This window comes from Sinohyriopsis cumingii, chromosome 17 (assembly GCF_028554795.1).
Source record: "Sinohyriopsis cumingii isolate HCF-2022 chromosome 17, ASM2855479v2, whole genome shotgun sequence".
Classification (NCBI taxonomy): domain Eukaryota; kingdom Metazoa; phylum Mollusca; class Bivalvia; order Unionida; family Unionidae; genus Sinohyriopsis; species Sinohyriopsis cumingii.
The window spans coordinates 68,344,802-68,363,783 of record NC_142977.1 but is presented as its reverse complement, the minus strand read 5'-3'; the positions used below and the strand labels follow the sequence as shown (position 1 = coordinate 68,363,783).

Below are 18,982 nucleotides of genomic sequence, written 5' to 3'. Positions count from 1 at the left end.
CATAATCAAACTAATTTAAGAACCTGATCTTGAAAGCTCACATTTTAAATGTCTGAAACATAACTTCTACTGCGTTCACATGCTGAATCAGCTTGAAGATGACTTCATTAATATGTATGGATGTCACTCATAAGAAAACCCACCCGAGAAACTAACCCTGAAAGCACACATTTTAAATGTCAGAAATATAACTTGCCGAGTGTTTACAAGTTTAGCCAATCAGCTTGAAGATGACATCACTGATATGTATACCAATCTTAATTAAACTAATCTGAGGTTTTAATTATCAAAATCTCATCACAAATGAAGCTTTATAGGATTTACAAGCAAGGGTTGACAGATGGCTGATGGACACAGGGCTATACTATAAGCTGACCTTGCATTATGCCAGGTGAGTTACAAACACCAATGTTAATCTTGGGTGTGGTATTATGGATGTCTGCCAAAGTGATTGCAATGTTGAGTTTCCACCAAGACAGACTCAACAACAAACAGCGGATCTTCTGTTGTATGATGTACCAGCCAAGCAAGATCAACGCTGTTCATTCAACTTCTGATTACACAGAAATAGTACTGACCCCAATCTGCCAGTTTATTATCCAATATCAGATCTACATTTATTTAGTTTGTAGTTGTATGTGCATTTTACACGGATACATACAGTATGTTTGCTAGCAAAATTTGTTGGCTATTTTTTTGCCACAACCAGTGCAAATGTCCCACGATGCACTAAAATGCAGTCTAAAATCTATACAGCGGTGAGTATTAACTAGGTGCAACGCTGAGCATGCTTTAGCCTGAAAAAATTGTTAGTTTTACATGCTGTATAGAGTCCACTTGCCATGATAGTGTTGTTTATATCAAACAATAGTTTACTTTTTCAAAATTTGACTCTGTTTTTATTAGAGAAAAGTAAAAATATTTAGTTTTCATCAAAGTTGTCCAAAATCTTTTAAAAACAATACCATTTCTTTCACATACATCTTAAACAACTTATTTTTAAGATCTTATTGTCTATAATACAACTTACAGAATCTAATCGTTTTAAAAAATTCTGAAGGATCAACATAGTGTTTTCAGACATGCAGTTGGGGAAAAAAAGAGCAATTTCCAAGATTTAAAAACTAAAATTCTTTTGGAATAAATTCTTTTTCCAAGTTTAAATATGTTCCAATGAACATCAACATATAAGTTGAACTACCATTTTTATCTGTGAATTACATGCACCCAAACGACAAAGACCTGCTATTGTATAATCTGTTAGCAGATTAGGTCTCTGATATTACAAGTAAAACTACCATATAGACTCACAACCTAATCTGATTCAACCACATAAATATAGACCCAGATCTGGTTTTATGGTGCCTGCATTACTGATCAATCGTAACAAGCAATGGGGTTGAATCCGACAAATCATGAATACCGGTATATATATGATAATAGCATGGATCATTATCTGCCAGCATATAATGCAAATACCGACCTGAGTCCACGATGTTCACAGTTAAATAATGGTTATACACTGACAAACTTGGAAAAATATCTTTACACCAACTGCAACCTAATACAAATCTAGCAATTTTCTTAAATCCAAGTCAATACATTTTTTGAAATTATGCACAAAAAAAATAATATTTAAAACAGAAAATTGTTCATAAAATACAATTTATTGTGTTTGTGTATTTTTCTTGTGTTAGTCTGTAGTTTAGTACACTATGGGGCATTTGCAACTACTATTATGTAACAACTAAAACACTCTAAAGAATATATTTATAAGAATAGTGTGTATTCCATTGGAGGTCAGATTTAGCTTCTTGGAGTGTGTACTCCTTCAGAGACTGGATTGAGTCTCTTAAAGTATGTACCCATTGGAGGCCCAATTCAGTCTCTTGGAATATGTACTCCACTGTAGGCCTGATTCAGCCTGTTGGAGTACATACTCCAACAGACCTGATTCAGCCTGTTGGAGTATGTACTTCATCAGAGACTTGATTCAGCCTCCTGGAATATGTACTCCATCAGAAACCTGACTTGACTGCTTGGAGTATGTACTCCACTGAAGCCCTGATTCAGCCTCCTGGAGTATGTACTCCAATGAAGCCCTTATTCAGCCTCTTGGAGTATGTACTCCACTGAAGCCCTGATTCAGCCTCCTGGACAATGTTAAGAAGGTTGTCTGTCACACACTGAAAGAGAAAACTCGCAAACATTCCAGTGTTAATCAAACATCTATCTATACAAGTCAAACACCAACTGTATCAACTGATCTGCTGAATAATTTACTTCATAGACACACAGCTAATCAAAGAATTTTTATAAACTGACCTTTGTGTATAGTATCCGAATGACAGATTGTTTGCATACCTATAAAAGTATTCATGTACAAACTTTACCTCATAAAAACACATGTCATCTGATCCTGAGACAAACTGTGCAATTATTTCATTAGTAAAGTTTTCTTTAAATCTGTTTTATGGGTGAAGCAATTTCTAATTACCTACCAAAACCAAAAGCTCTTGATATTGAACTTGACATAGAAAATTGTATTCATGTTGAAAAATTAAAGCACTCTGAAGTCTATATTTCCTGATTATAATGAAAGATTAGAAATATCTTCAATAATTTTTTTTGAATATCTTCAAAGTAATTACTAATATAGAATTAACTTTACTGATGATACATGTATATCTCAGAAAAAAGGAGCTAAGAATTTTATTCTATGAATTTGCTTGATATTAGATTACCTGAATAAGTATTAACACTCAATTTAAACATGAACACATGATAGTCATGGCACAAACATATACTGAAAACCAGTCTGTCATTAGTATACACAAAGGTAAGTCAACATTCTTTAATTCTTTGCAAAAAAATTCAAGTAAAAAATATCAGAATTCTGTTTACAACAGGTGACAATTTTCAAAGTTGACAATGAGAACTTTGCACTGAAACAAACTAAATAGATTCATACGAATATAGACTCCACATGTTGTGTAGCAAAAGCTTTATTTGCAATTTATAAAAATGCAGTTTTTAATTACTAAATCTGAAGAAAAAAAATTCTGATAAGATTCTCAAATTATTCAATTGTTGTAGTTCAATCCAAGTTTTCCAATCCTTATTCCAGAAATGTTTAAGTTAAAAGTTTTATAATTTTAAACCTCAATGTTCTACTGGGCCACAAAAGCCAACTTGTCCACTTTAAGAATTAATCAAGTTGCCAATCAAGCACTATTTTTCACATTTCATTTTTATTTTATTACACGATGAATGCCCATTTTAACATTCTTTTAGAGCCATCCAATGTTCTCTTCTCTAAAACTATTTAAGGTGCATTGAACAAGCAATATATTTTGAATTGTCCAGAACAGCAGAGATGATCAAATATGACTGGTTTGACATAAATTAAAACTAAAAACATTTGTGATAAAAAACCAAACCCAGATTGCTCAAAATGACATGATTGTGGCAGACCTTTACTTCCATATTTGTTATACCCTTATATTTGGTTAACACAAAGACTTGATTAATTTTTTACCGGTCAAAAGACACATTCATTTCAAGTTGTGTCAATCATAAATTTCATTAGAAAAAAAATAAAAACAATTGTTGTCCTAATATATAGCTATTTTGCTTGATTATAATACATTTTTTGGAAGAATGTCATTTGTTAGTTAAAAAACATCAACATTTGTGAGTGAAATTCAGGCTTGTTCTAACAAAGTGTAACAAATAAATGCATGCTTTAAATCACACCAGAGAATATCTACATGATATGCTGAAATAAATTGGGTTAAACTACGATTCTACACCGTGTTCTTTCTCCGAAACTGCAGTATGGAGGCACTAGTCATTCATTTGGCATTCTCCAAAGTACCTACAATTCAAATAGAAATATAATGGCACACAAATCAATCATGCCGCGAGCAAAATGAAGCGTGCCAAGAAAATTGCCATCAGCGACTACCTCATCCTCTTCCTCTTCTTCTGATGGAAGCTGCGTTATGCCATAATGACTAACAATCTCGGAGCTGAACATCTGCAAATTGACAGGGAAGGTTGTGGACTTTTCAACAGCAGGGGCATCTATTTCCTGTAACGTGTGAGCCTTCCCTTGATTATCAGAGGTATTGAGCCCCATGCAAACGGTACAGTGCTGGGGCATAAAACATGGTCACAACGATGACTAGCACAACTCAAAAAAAACAAAACCACACTGACCATCAGCCTATGCCATTCCTGACAACATCTACTGTAGATGGGAAGAGATGAGACAGACGAGAATAAGTACAAAATAGTGTCCTCATCATCTTTGAAGAAGGGCAAAGCCACAACGTACAGGAAAGGTGTTTTTGCTGTCATAATATGTCACCATAAACAAATCTAAAACACATAAAACATTTGGGATCTGTTATAGAAATGGGAAGCAAGAAGGTAGTTGGGTGAAGCACAAACAGGTGAGAATTGGACAGGGGAACACCAGCTTATTTACTGCATGCTGTGTTTTGACCTAGCCACCTCTGGATTATTCCATAAATTTTCCATGAATCTACATGCTTTGGGACTTGGAAATGATGGCTACCCATCTAATAATGCAAAGGAACCAAAATGTATTTCACAAATTGCTCAATGAATCTCAAAAACAAACCATCACAAATCAATACTATGTGAAGTATAACCATATAAGGGAACATGATAAAAGTACAGCATTGCATGCAAATGTTGGTACTCAATCGGACGAGATAAAAGAATCAAAGCTAATTTGGGAGACATTCAAATCATTATGAGCTCAATAGTCCAAACCAATCTGCAAACTTTAACTCTCAGCATTTTTATTTTTATAATCATTGTATATACAAAACAGTCAAAAAATTTCATTGCAGAAAATTCCAAAAGGCATGTTGACAAATATCTCCAGAATTTTCTTCACAGAACATTCCACAAGATTCATAAAAAGTTTAAACTAGGAGGCTCACAGGGTTCAGTGTAGGATTCAATGATATGTGGCCATTGGCCCCTTGATATTTGCGAAAGGAGCCAGATCAGATCTTGATGAATTACAATCTGTAGGTTATATTTTTTTATAGAAAAATGTGCTTGTTGTATTTTTATTTTTATACTGACCAATTTACTACATGTAAATAAATACTACAATTCTTCATTCAAGTCTCTGTCTGATATCTGCAGTTTTCCCACAATGAAGGAAAGGAATTATCCAATGTTTAGCTCACACCAATATGTGATCTTCATAATGGATATTATGTGAAAGATAGATAGTCAAGCCTAACAAAGTGTTTCAAAATATCTACATCACTTCTTGTCATTTCTTGCTGCAGATGAGTTCTTTTATCTTAGACAAAATGTTTTAAATATCAACCTGAATCTGTTTTACAAAGTAAACATTTAATGATATATAAATGAGAAGCACTTATATCTAGTGTGATAGTTTTAAAATTACTTTATTGTTATCGCCTTCATCTGGACCAGATAAAATCTTCAAAACTGTCCTATATTTATAGCAAGACATGATGTCTCTAATGAAAAACATTTCAATTACCATTGCTCTCTTAACAAATGTTCAATTCGTTTCCAATGACTGACTGGGTAATGCAAGGGAATCCTGGGTAATGTAAGGGAATCCTCTTAAGTCAACATCAGTTGAACAGAACTTATCTTTTAAATTTAATTTCTGCACCTCTCGAGAAAAATGTCTTGACATTCTTAAATCACATATTGTGAAGATGTATTGTTGAATCTGATGCAGCTGGTTAATTGTTAAATTTGATGTCACTAGCATAAGGCAGTATAATCTCTCTTGCTAAACACATTCTGTCTGACACTCATCAACAGGATGAACACAACTTGTAAAGGGCTGAATTTCGAACATAATGAGTGCGGAGACATGAAAAAATTTATCCTGATTACTCTGGCACTGCACTGTGTAGACGCATCTTTCGTATTTAAGTAGGCCATAATTTGTTCTGTGTCAGTGGCTCAAAAAAATGAATCCAATATATTGAACCCTGGATTTGTATAAAATTTATGAATTAGCTGTGGTAACCGTTGCCTTCCTGGTTAATTATAAACACAACTTTGAAAACTTTAAGTGTCAGAGACCAAATTATCTTATTCAAGTCTGAGGACCATGGACAAGCAAAAAATGTATTGTGTCAAGTATTGATGGGACTGATGTTCCAGCTTTCCATGTTTAACTACATTTAGCAACCTCATATAAGTGTTAAAGTTAACAAGTGCTAGGATTGGGTTGAAGGTGTAGATCAGTGGATAGGGTTGGGCACTGCACACAAAGCAACAGCAGTGGAAGAGTGAATGTCAGTGGTGAGCAATTAAACAAAGTTAGCTGTAAAACAGTACAGTAAGACAAAAAATGCAACATAAAAGTGTACAAATTAAAAATGGAAAGGGCTGTTCCATTTAAACACACAAGGTACCCAGGGCAAGAACTTTAAAAAAATATATCCCATATGATTACTAAAAAAAAAAAAAAAAGAGATAAAATTTGAACCTGCATATATGGGAGACTACATCAAATAAAAACATAATCCCTGGGTCCCAGGGTTATTTTACTGGAACAGCCCTAATGTAAATGAAATTGGTGATGCAAAAAACAATTTTTAGTGCATATGAACATCTGAGAAGCCTCAGCATGGACAATTCTTAAGATAATTATTGAATTTTCTGCTGCTTAAAGCAATATTCTTTTAAATGGTCCTGAACACAAAAATATGAACTCATAGGACTTGCTTTTAAAAATGCCTACAATAGGCACCACTGCAAAAACCAATTTCATGGATGAAATATCTCAAAGTTGCAATACAAAGTCATGGTTAAACAGTCATTGAAATTTTTATTTTCCTGTTCCCTTTTGCCAGTGTAAACGGATGAATATACACATAAGAGTATCTTATAACAGGAAATTTGTGTGATTCTTTGTCAGTTAAACTGTTACATTCGTTTAAGAACTACTGTCATCAGAAAACAGGCAGGAAGGGAACGAAGTAAACACTGAAATTAAATTTTAAAAATTTGATAAACAAAATGGAAAGTTTTAAATTATTCATCCAGTAACGTCATGCTATAGATTGCTACACTTTTGATATAGTTTGAGATTGGCAGTAATACTTAGGAAGCAATATCATTTCCAAAACGCAATATATTATTATTTTCAACCTAATTTCATGATCAAGATCCTACCTCACAAATCTGGTCAGGGCTGAATAGAGAAAATGATTTTTGTTGCCTTGCATCAGCTAAATATTTCTTAACAGGCTGAGAAAAGAAGCACCTCATCAACATGATACGCTTTAATTATGACATCATACATCGTAATGTTCATTTTTAAACAGCATTAATAGAATCCATCAACACACTGAAACCTAACATGAGAAACATTAAATTTAGATCTGTACTGTTCCAATCAGATATTTTAGTACTTTCCATGAAATGCCATAGGAACAAATCTCACAGGTGCATTTGAGGTTGGTGAGGCAAAAGAGTGAGGATTTGTGAAAAAAAAAGAAGGGATGTCATAGGAAAAAAGGGGCCAAACCTGATGCCTCTCTAACAGTGCCTCAGCGCCTGTCACATCTTTAGCAAGCTCCTCTGAGGAAACAAGGGACATCATACTGTTGATCCATGATGTTAAGTCCCTGTGTAGAAAAGCAAAATATTGATTTAATTCTTTTATTTTGTGCACCTAGGAACTTTATTATATAACTTAAGTGTCACATACAAAAAACAGCACTGAACACTTTAGATGCAATATACTTTTGGTAATATTTACATGTCTATGTTAACCAAAAAAATTTACTTCTGATCAAACTGAATGCATAAGTCAAGGTAAAATGCAATCAAAATAAAAATGAAATTTAATTACTTAATAAAATTAAAAAACTGTCCCAATAAATATGATCTTACAAGAAGAAATACCGACAACAAGGAGTTACACAATGTTACTTTTCCACTAAAATTATCCTTCCCTTCCTTTTTGTCCAAGTCATTACTTTTAAAACAGAAACAGCTAGACGTGAGCCTTACCTATAGTCACTGAGGAATCGTTGTAAATCATAGCTGTCCAAAAGCTTCGCTTTACGTGCATCAGCCTGGTAGGAAAAATGTTACAACTTACAGAATATGTGAAGGACAAAATTAACTTAAATCTTGCAAACAAAACCATGTACATGTCTAAAAAGACAACATTATTGGTATGATATGGTATAACAGCCACACTGCAAAGCTTTTTTATTAAGTTACACGAGATTCCATTTGGAACTTCATTATCAAAAGGAATTTTAATATTTTACCTAATTAACATTATTTTAAAAATAAAAGCAAATAGTCTAAAATCATAATACTTGTTTCTCAGGTAATTCACAGTTCTATGGAAATCATTTTGAGTAAGGAGAAGAGAGAATTTAAATGTTTACCTTGGAAGTGAGTTCATTCCACATCTCATTGATTTCTGTCTGGTGTTCATAGATGCTCTCACTCTGGTCAGGGTGAGTCATCATCAGACGCTTGGCAGTTTCATCCAAATCTCGCACCTGCAACAATACAAACAGCAATAAACAGCTCAACTTCAAAAGTCAAAGTGCAGAAGGTCCCAAGTTTAGGTTCTTTGTGGTACAATTCGGCGTTTTCCAGGTAGGTCATTGATATAAGAATATGATAAATCTGGACTATTGGAATCACGAGTTTGTATGCATGCGTACCTTGTTTTAAGGGCACATCAACACACTTGTGAATACATGGTGCCAAATAAGTTTATGCATTCCAAAGAAGGCATAGTAAACAGATAAAGGGGACCAAAAATGGTAAAATCCTTAAAACACAAAGTTAAGTAATTGAGTGATTTACATTTTGAGTTTAATTATTTTTGTATGCATAATTCTAAAGCAAATGTATATCTAACCCTCCATCTAAATGGTCAAAAGTTACAACAGCAAGTTCCTGTCTAATTATCAAATACAATGTCACCATAATGATACAGTAAACCTTAATGACAGTATTCATTTCAGTGCTTGTTTTTGAAGAGTGCAATCAACCGCATCTGCAGTCAATCGATTTCATGTGCTGTCATGTTCCTTACATTGGTTTCAGGAGAGCAGGAGATTATTGTTCAAAGTAAAGATTTCCGAATGTTTTCTGAGCAAACATCTAAATTTTCATCTTAGATTTTACGGTAGTTACATTTCACAAATACTGATATGTTTACATGTTCTGCTATCTGATATAGGACATCATGTGCCGTAAATGACAAACTTTTTTTAGTACTTGCCTAACTGGGTAAATTTGATAGATTTTTCAATCCATACCCGATCTGATCATCTTGAAACATAATACCATAAGCAAAGGAAGTTTACAGTCATCATTAGCTGCTGGCTACAAGCTCAAAAACGTTTTACTTTTAAAATTATAACACTGAGAACCAGACTATATGGTGGGGGAAATTAAAAAAACTGAGCTTATGTCTTAACGAGTCATTGAGAAATTTTAATACATCATTATTCTTCAAAACTTTTTCTTGAAAAAACTGAAGCAAATGACAAATATTTTGTAAGGTAACTCACCAGCATACAGATTTATTGTGCTTCATTTTGAAGTGACTGGGTCCTAAATATTGTACAAACTTCTATTTCACTACCCATTACATGCCTGAATAAAGCTTTTGATTTAAGAGCACAAAATAAAATTTAATTTTCTAGCTCAGAACTGCAATTCTGAGAAGTGTTTCTGTTTTCTTCCCACACATTCCTTTTCCTTAATGTATGAATTTAACCTGCATTCTATTTATAAATAACCAATCAACAATGGTCTAAAATAAGTGCAAATATTGCAGAGCTGCAGTTTCTAGCACCCCCAACAAGATCTTAAAATGTTATACCTTCTCTCCAAGAGCAGCCAGATCTCTCTCTATGCCTTCATGTTTACGCTGAAGTGCTTGAACACTGGCCAGATCATGCCCATAGTTGTCATTGTTCAGAGCCTGGTCCTTCTCCATGATCCAGTCCTTTGTCTCATCCACATCTCTGTACAAAGGAAATGAGCAAGAGACTGCATTATGTATAGTGAACAGTTCAGCAAACTCTGTGTCCATTGTTTTATTCATCATGTTAGCTAATTAGCATTCCCAATAATCATCTTACTTTTATAGAAAAGCTAAAAGCATATGTTAAACATAATTATTGTTTATAAAAAGCCTATTATATCAAATTTGGAAATACCAATAGGTTTAATGCTTTTGTCCTTTATGTTTATCTTGTGTTTCATTAAACATTGAGAGTCAAACATCGGAATACAAATTTTTACACTATTTATAAAAATAAAACATTCTATAATGAAATCTGCAATCAAACAATATTAGAGTGCCAAAGAATACAACTTATTAAATAGTTTTCACACAAATATTAAAAATAGCTATGTATAGAAATAACCAATATATGTGAACTTAATGAATTTATTGACCTTTATATAACTTTAAAAACAAAAAAAAATCGTATTATCTCAAACACAATATGTCTGTTGTATAATCAGTCACAAAGCCAATACATACCGGTGATATCTCTGGACTTCATGAGCACTACCCAAAGTTTGAGCCCGGTCAGCTGTCACTTGCTGCAGGGTTGCCCAACGTGTGTTAAGTTGCTGCAAAGCATAACAATAACTTATTTTTTATATGCAGAAATAATCTTAAAGTAAATCTTGTTTGGAATCTATAAATCATAGCTTTCTGACATCAAAAGTTAATGACAAATCAGAAAAGAATAAAAAACAAACAAGCAAAAGTACTTTTTTTGCACAGGTCATAAGAAACCAGATCATCCATTAGTACATATGAAGGTGTGAAGGAATTTTCCTCACTGTGCCAGTGTCATCAATGGATGGTTAACTAGAATCTCTTACAAGACCTCAAATCTGTTCATCTAATGAGATAGGATGAACCTAATCCAAAACCAATCCAATAATATCACAACTGTACGTGTTCACCATCTAGGGTATGCAGACAATCTGATTTCTTGAAATACTCTACATATCGAAGAAATTTCAAAACAGTTTACTTATCGTTACATGACTGATTCAAATTTTATTTTTCATGGTACTCGTACATAACTATTGATAAAGACTGTTCTAGATCTTCAACAAAAGATAAAATCCACCAAGCTGCTAGTCACATTAACCTACCGCAATCTGTTCTCGTATCTTCTCAGCTGCTTCGGTGCGTCCCATGGCAGTCAGTCGATCAGCAATACTGTTCAACTCCTGAAGTCGTGCCTCATTGGCCCTCAAGTCCTGCAAATACAGCATATAATAGATTTCAGATGAACAAAAGTTATAATACTGATAAAAAATGACAATAATAAAAATTGGAATTTTGAAAAAATTGCATGCTCTGTCTGCATCCTTTTCGATAAATCATTTCTGAGACACGTTTTCCAAAATAACTTAAATCTTCATGATATACGATATGTAGAAATATTTACAATGCATTGATGACAAAATAAAAGTCCTGATGAAAATTCCACTTTCCACAAGGAGAGGCAGAGTTTTCAAGAAAAAAAAACTATGTAAACAAGTAGAAAATGTGTAAGCTATAATTACATAGAAAATATTAAGATATAACTACAATGAATAACCCCCATATACAATATTCTAACATCTAGAAAAGCGTAAGTGCAGCTTACAAGTATACTAATTAATTCATTTAATACATCAGGTGAATATCAACTTCTACTCTCATCAAGAAATATCCTTTATATATTACTCAAGTAAAAGTAATGCCGTCATGGGATCAATTACTGCACATTCTTCAAGATCTTGTTAATATGTCAGAAAATATAATTTGATGGTACTACTTGAATAGTCTGTGTTAAATTTAGGAGGCAAGACTGCCTTTTCTGTCCTTTCTAAAATGTTTAAAGGCCCATTACCTTCTGGAAGTCATCAAACTTCTTCTGCATCTCTTCCACCTGTTCCAGATCCTCACCAACCTCCTCTCCAACCATCATGTTCTCCTTCTCTGTGATCCAAGCAGCTAGTTCTGCTGCCTCACGCACAAGCTGGTATGCTTTGCATGACTCCTGCAGCTTCTCACGACGCTGGTTACCCAAATCCAGCAAATTGGCATACCTGTTCGCAGACAGACATATAAACATAAAGCTGTATTACTCCCCTTTACATAGTACACAGCATTGAATGCAGGAGAACTTTATAATGGATTGAAACTATTAACAAAATCAAACTCGATCTTTCTTCACTTGACCAAATAAATGACTCATGTAAATTTATTTCCCAACTAAGTCTGAATCATTCTCTTAAGATAAAATCGGGTCATGTATGAATTCTTTGCATCCTCAATTACACATCTATAAGGCCAGCTATTATCTATTCTAACCAAAATACTGCTTTCTTGTAGCTATTATCAATGCAGACAAGATACCACCTCCTTGTAACCAAGCAAAAATAATAACTGCTACTCACTGTGTTTCAATCTGGTTCTGTCGAACAGAAATGGTAAACTCATCCAGGTTACTCCTGCTGGCTGAAAGACTTGGGTCCATTTTCTTTACATAAGCAGCTGGTACAAATCCCTGCCTGTCATTAACCTCCACCTTCCACCAGTCCTGACAGACAAAACAATTAAATGTGAAAATAAATGTAATTTGGTCGCACATCATTTTTTTAATCAAAGAGGCCCAACTGGGCCTGATATCACTCAATTGCCCGACATCTGCCTAGCAGCAAACTGCAAGAGCATTTGGCCTTGTCCAGGTTAATAGGATGCTTTATGCAGAAATTTCTTCCAATGCCTTTAATTATTAATAAAACGGCACATTTTATCTAATTTATGCAGATCTGATGACACACCATTTGCCCAATACTGAAAGGCCTTTATGCCAGGATGCTGTCCAATTTGGTCACATTTTGCTAGGCATAATATTTTTGACAAAGTTCTTTCAATGCCTTTCTGTGTTAAGTCAGAGTGGTATAAATTAAGGGGTGTAGAAGAATCATGTCTAAATTAAAAATACATCCATGATAGGTTGCTTTGTCACATTTGGTCAATTTTCGTTGGGACTCTCGAGAAATGGAAACATTTTATTCTATCTTTTATAGTAGTAAATACATATGAAGGCAATCATCAAAGTTTACACAAAACTTCTAAGTCATTTACACCAAGAAGCTTTCTGTCAAATTTGGTAAAATTCTGGCAAATGTATTTTTGAGAGGTCATTTCAAGAATTTTATTTTTACTGGAACTGCAGCCAAATTTGACAGCAGATTGGCCATTATTTGTACAAGACTGAAAGGACTTTATGCCAATGTGCTCTCTGATAAATTTCATGTTTATTTTAAAGGGTCTATGTTCCATAAATTTTTGTGCAATTCTCTTTCCTGTTAATAGGCACCATATCGCCATTTCGTGATGACATGCCATTAAGCCTAATAAAGGCTTACATTTTTCTAAATTTTTAAAGTTTTGTTGAGTGGTCTTTGAAAAAAAAAATTTTCTTAAGATTTTTATATTTTTAGTAAGGGTGGTCATATCTGATTATGTTTCAACATCACCATAACTCATCTGGCCTTATGACCACGTCAGCTAAAATGTGTATGCTGAAAGATGTGTTTGTCAAGACATTATACCACTGGTCCTTGCACTTTTCACCCTTTTTAACAAAAAAATAAACTGTCATGACATTTTATGCGGAATAATTAAACATGAAAATACATATACTTGGCATGAACTTTTTAATTTGTTTAATATCAACAAGAATTCTGCACAATGCCATGTCTCACCTGATACACCCTACATGCAACAGTTCAGAGAAACTGAGCTAAATCCCGAACGTCATGCTGATACACACTGCAACAACAATAATAATGCCTTACAAAAATGGCTACCTATGTTTCATTTATGGTTTGCAGACATAAAATAAAACCTGGCAGCTACAGATCTTTAACCCATAATACCGTTTATATTCAAGAAAATACTTAACAATTATAAAGATGAAAGCAAGTTAAATACATTAGAAAATTCCATTAATTAGTCCTTCCCATTTCCCTTTCCATAGCATAACTAACCAACCAGTGCCAAATGCAGAAGTTTCCTGATGCAAAATCTTGACTAAGATTTTATAAAAGTTACCTTATTAGAGGAGTTGAGAAGAGTGAGTACATCTCCCTTCTTCATGGAGACTTCTCTGGGTGACTTTTCCGTGTAGTCATACAAGGCCATGACCTTCTCTGTGCCAAAGTCATCCACCACTGGGGCCTCTTGTTGCTACAAGAAAATTATAGGGCAAGTCAAATATTTCACCAGTTAGTCATGCTCTCTTTACCAAGTGGAGGATCTTATGGACCATTTCATTGCTACTGTTAATGCTTCCTACAAATTATTAATCTTTACACAACATTCTTTCAGAGATAATCCTTGTTATGAAAATTTCAAATCATTCCTTTGGAACTTGAGATCTTTACGAGGTTTTGATAGTGATCTTGGTTTTAGGAACACTTTAATTTCAGAAATGAAGCTGACACATATAAACTTGTTACACTTTCGTAATGTACAGTATATTCATAATAACAGTAACAAACAATAAATGGAAATGGTTTATCTATTGCTGAATGCCTGGGTCTTGAAATAATGCATGTTCTGAATGGCCACACTATCTTTGCATAAAGGATGAACCTGCTGAATATTCTAGCCGATGCCTGAACATGTGATGTAACAAATCGGAAACTAAACCAAAAGATAAATTATGCCCATGGACACTATGAATGCTCCATCAGTAATGTAACTGCTAAAAATATGGAATGCAAATTATCACAATGATACTGTAATTAAAATAACTTTAATTAAAAATTGGTTAAATGTAACTAAAATTAACTTTTAATAAATGCAATAAACTTCTCATATGTTAGTTTTTGCTATGAATGGACAGGTTAAATCTGAATGGATTTGGACAGGTCCATACCTTGCAGATCTGGGCCTGATCTCGGAGTCCTTCAATGACAGTGTTGTAGGCCTCAAGGTCTGACATAAAGGCCTCGTGCTTCTTCAAAAGGGCCTATAAGAGAATAATATAACAATTGTTTTCAGAAGGAATGACAGTATTATTCTTTGAAATAAAGAGAAAGAAAATCTGAAAAAACACATCTAAATGAAAACCACAACATTGCTGTTTTATATTCTGCCATAACATAAAGCTGGTCAAACTGAACTTTGTTTCTAGTACTGAAATAGTGCTTCAAAATCCTCTAAGAATGTCTATAAAAGAAACAAAATACAACTTAAAATAGATCAATTTGTTTTATTAGATTAACTGTTATGTGATGATATAAGCCCCACTAGCTAATGATAATTTTACTCTATCTGATATCATTTTAATTACAGTCTACTAAGCCCTAGATTTAAAAAGCCAATACTACTCTTAGATTTACAATGTCAAGATTATTCCAAGATTTACTAGTCAATACTATTACTAAATTTATAAAGTCACTTTAACACAATACATTGAAACCTGTGACACCTAATCTTAATGAAAAAAGGCCCCCCTTACACCCAATTCTAATGACAAAAGGCCAATGTGACACCTAATCTTAATGAAAAAAGGCCCCCTTTACACCCAATTCTAATGACAAAAGGCCAATGTGACACCTAATCTTAATGAAAAAGGCCCCCTTTACACCCAATTCTAATAACAAAAAACCAATGTGACACCTAATCTTAATGAAAAAAGGCCCCCCCCCCCTTACACCCAATTCTAATGACAAAAGGCCAATGTGACACCTGATCTTAATGAAAAAAAGGCCCCCCTTACAACCAATTCTAATGACAAAAGGCCAATGTGACACCTGATCTTAATGAAAAAAGGCCCCCCTTACACCCAATTCTAATGACAAAAGGCCAATGTGACACCTGATCTTAATTTTTGTAAAAATCCCTATAACACCAGATTTTAATGAAAAAAGACCCCTGTGATACCTGCATTTAATGAAACAAAGCGCCTGTGCCACCTGAATTTAATGAAAAAGGCCCCACATGCCCCCTGAATTTAATTAAAAAAGGCCACCCTGTGATACCTTATTTTAATGAAAAAAGCCCCTCTGACACCTGATTTTAATGAAAAAAGACCCATCACTGACATATTATCATAGCATTATTTATTAACCTTGCATATACAGTATACAATCTTTAAGAGAACACTTGTTAAAAAATATACAGCATTAAGATTCTGCAATGTTTAACTATATTAAAAGGATTTATACTGTTTGTCAAGGAATATCTTAATATATGATTATATTCATCTACATAACAGTTGTGAATGCAGATAAACTTTTATAAAAAAGACAACATTTTTTAACCTCAGCAGTATCTTCGTCTTTTCCATAGTCTGTGTTGGAAGCAACCGGCTCCTTCTCCCTCATCCAAGACTCAGCCTCGTTGGCATCGGCAAAATATTGCTGGGCCTGCGACGAATCTTCCAAATCCTGCTTCCTTTGTGCTGCCTTCTCCTGTTAGACAAAAAAATATAGTTGTAAAATGTACCCAATTTTCTGACTTTGCTGTTAAGTTCATTATTGGATGGGAAGGAAACTTTTGATACAAAATATTTAGTACAGACTATTATTAGGTCTTTAAGTTTGTTCTTGCAGTCAAAATAGGTGAGTTTTAAGAGCACTCTTGAATGAGATCACTGTGCCTTTGTAAGTTCAGTGGGCAATTTGTTCCATATTGCTGGGTCCTGGTATGCAAAAGAACGTTGTCCATATGACTTCGTTTTCATAGTGGGAATAATGAGAATATGATTGTCAGAAGAGGAGCATAAGTATCTTGCTGGTGTGTACACATGGGTGAGGTCGGATAGTTATGTTAGAAACAAAGATTATTAAGGATAGAGCTAAAACCTGATATAGATGAGAAATAAATAGTACCAATACTCAAAATGATAACAGAATAATGCAACTTTAAGGCAGGTTTTCCTATATGACTGATCACAATATAGTAATGTCAGCAACCTTTGTATCTAAATGAGTTTTTCCATTAAAAAAAAATATAGAAAACCATTTCATTCATCCAAGTTTTATCATAATGCACTGATGGATGGATGGATGAAATGACTGTAACTTATGAACAGACTGAGTGACTGGTCAAGTTACCTTCAGTTGCTGCCATCTGTCATGAAGATCGGAGATCTTATTCTGGATTTCGTCAGCTGCAAAATGTCCATCACTGACCATGTCCTCTCCCTGCTGGCAGACATTGTTAATACGGGGCTCATGTCCAGCTATCTCTGCTTGCAAAGCCTGATGCTTTTTCATCAGGTTCTGAACACCAATAAGGTCACGTCCTGAAAAGGAAATTAAAACTCCATCATTAATACAAATGCAAACATGTGCATGATGTAAAGCAAAGCCAACGAAAAGCTCCTTTTTTCACTGCAATCCTGATATAAACTGTTTAACTGTTTGTAAAGCTTAGCATCTCCTCTTTTAACATATGTACCTTCCTCTGCCAACTATGACCTATGGGGTGTGTGTAAAGTTTAATGGCAATCCTCCAAGTAGTTTAGGAGAAGCAGCGATAACAAACGTTTGCTAATAGATGAATGGACAACAGACCGTCTGATAGGTTCTTCTTTTCTATAACTAGTAGAGCTAAAAATGGACACATAATTTGCACAAGATAATGTATACGCAATATTACATTACAAATTCTTCTAGAAGACTGATTGACACTTGAGTTACATATTTAAAGAAACAACCATGTTCCCATGATGAACTAACCTCTGTTAACGGAGGCAGCTATTGGCTCCTTTTCTCTGATCCAGTCCTCCTCATCCTCTGCATCTCGCAGGAACTGCTGCAGTCGGAGTGCATCATCCAACTTCTGACGGCGAGCAGCCATGGGCTCCTTGAATTAAGAGTAATAAACTTTCATATATTCATGCTTATTTATGCAACCATCCACAGTAAAACATTTTCTAAGTGGACTCTCTATGAGACACTGACTTTATCCTCTTAATGATAAGTCATCTCAACAATATAAAACATTCCATACTTTTAAAAAGAACCACTGCAGAGTAACTTCTGGCCAGTTGGACTATCTGGATCTAATCCTCATGAAGTCCTCCTCTGAAACCAAGTTTTGTCAAATAATACTTAGAAATTAAAGAGAATAAATGTTTGGCTCTATTGTATGACATATACTTCTCATAAAAGATACTATTTAGGAACTTGTGTATCATTTAAAGATTCATTCCATCCCAAAACTGATTTTTAACTAATATCAATAAAATCTAACTCAATTGTTAATTTGGCTTGTTTAGATTTTGAGAAACCATGGTGTTTTGGTCTAAAAATAGAGCACAGTGAAATCCGGCTTAAATGACACTTTTAACTGAAGAATACTGTCAAGAATCCCCAAGAAAAAGTCCTTATATACAAACCATTTTTGTGACTCCTAGCCAATGAGAGCACATGCTTTGTACAATTTATTTTGCCACCATCAGTTATTTATGAGCTGACTATATGGTAGCACATACCTGGCAACTACTGGTGAGGAAAAAGTGTAATCCAAGTGGACATAAACAGTAATCCAAGCAGAAAAAGAGTAATCCACATATAACATAATAGAATTCAATGAGCATATGTAAAACATGATTTATTTACACCTTCTGGTCTTTTATCATCAATTACTGCTTCAAATTTTCATATATAGCACTATGAGCTTTAAAAAGAAAGTCTCTTGTATTGCATTTCAAAACACTTTGTACCAGCTGAGATTATGAATGTTTTGCACACCAGTAGCAAACCAAGTGCTGGGTTACAGAGCCTGGATCTGAATTTGGGTTTATTTTTGTTAACAATACTTAACAATCTCTCAGTCAGTGTTAGAACGGTAAAGAACCAATATTCCTTTCATAACCTGACAAAGAAAAGGAAATGTATATCTTCCAGTTAT

At 34.1% G+C, this 18,982-nt stretch overlaps 1 protein-coding gene across 7 annotated transcripts in view; it reads right to left on the bottom strand.

Annotated features, from left to right (window-relative positions):
- The window catches only part of LOC149779168 (spectrin alpha chain-like), a 125,054-nt gene that overhangs the window by 38,670 nt on the left and 67,402 nt on the right, over window positions 1-18,982 (bottom strand). For 5 of the 7 annotated variants that reach the window (XM_089939732.1, XM_089939735.1, XM_089939734.1 and 2 more), the window contains 14 exons: window positions 17,806-17,932; window positions 17,179-17,369; window positions 16,384-16,533; window positions 14,994-15,086; window positions 14,165-14,299; window positions 12,499-12,641; window positions 11,949-12,147; window positions 11,203-11,310; window positions 10,574-10,665; window positions 9,905-10,049; window positions 8,448-8,564; window positions 8,059-8,123; window positions 7,571-7,670; window positions 3,968-4,093 (listed from right to left, as the gene is read on the bottom strand). In XM_089939732.1, the coding sequence (XP_089795858.1) occupies window positions 3,968-4,093; window positions 7,571-7,670; window positions 8,059-8,123; window positions 8,448-8,564; window positions 9,905-10,049; window positions 10,574-10,665; window positions 11,203-11,310; window positions 11,949-12,147; window positions 12,499-12,641; window positions 14,165-14,299; window positions 14,994-15,086; window positions 16,384-16,533; window positions 17,179-17,369; window positions 17,806-17,932 (1,791 nt within the window). The remainder of the gene's footprint in view (window positions 1-3,967; window positions 4,094-7,570; window positions 7,671-8,058; window positions 8,124-8,447; window positions 8,565-9,904; window positions 10,050-10,573; window positions 10,666-11,202; window positions 11,311-11,948; window positions 12,148-12,498; window positions 12,642-14,164; window positions 14,300-14,993; window positions 15,087-16,383; window positions 16,534-17,178; window positions 17,370-17,805; window positions 17,933-18,982) is intronic. The other 2 variants (XM_089939737.1, XM_089939738.1) reach the window with 2 other exon arrangements.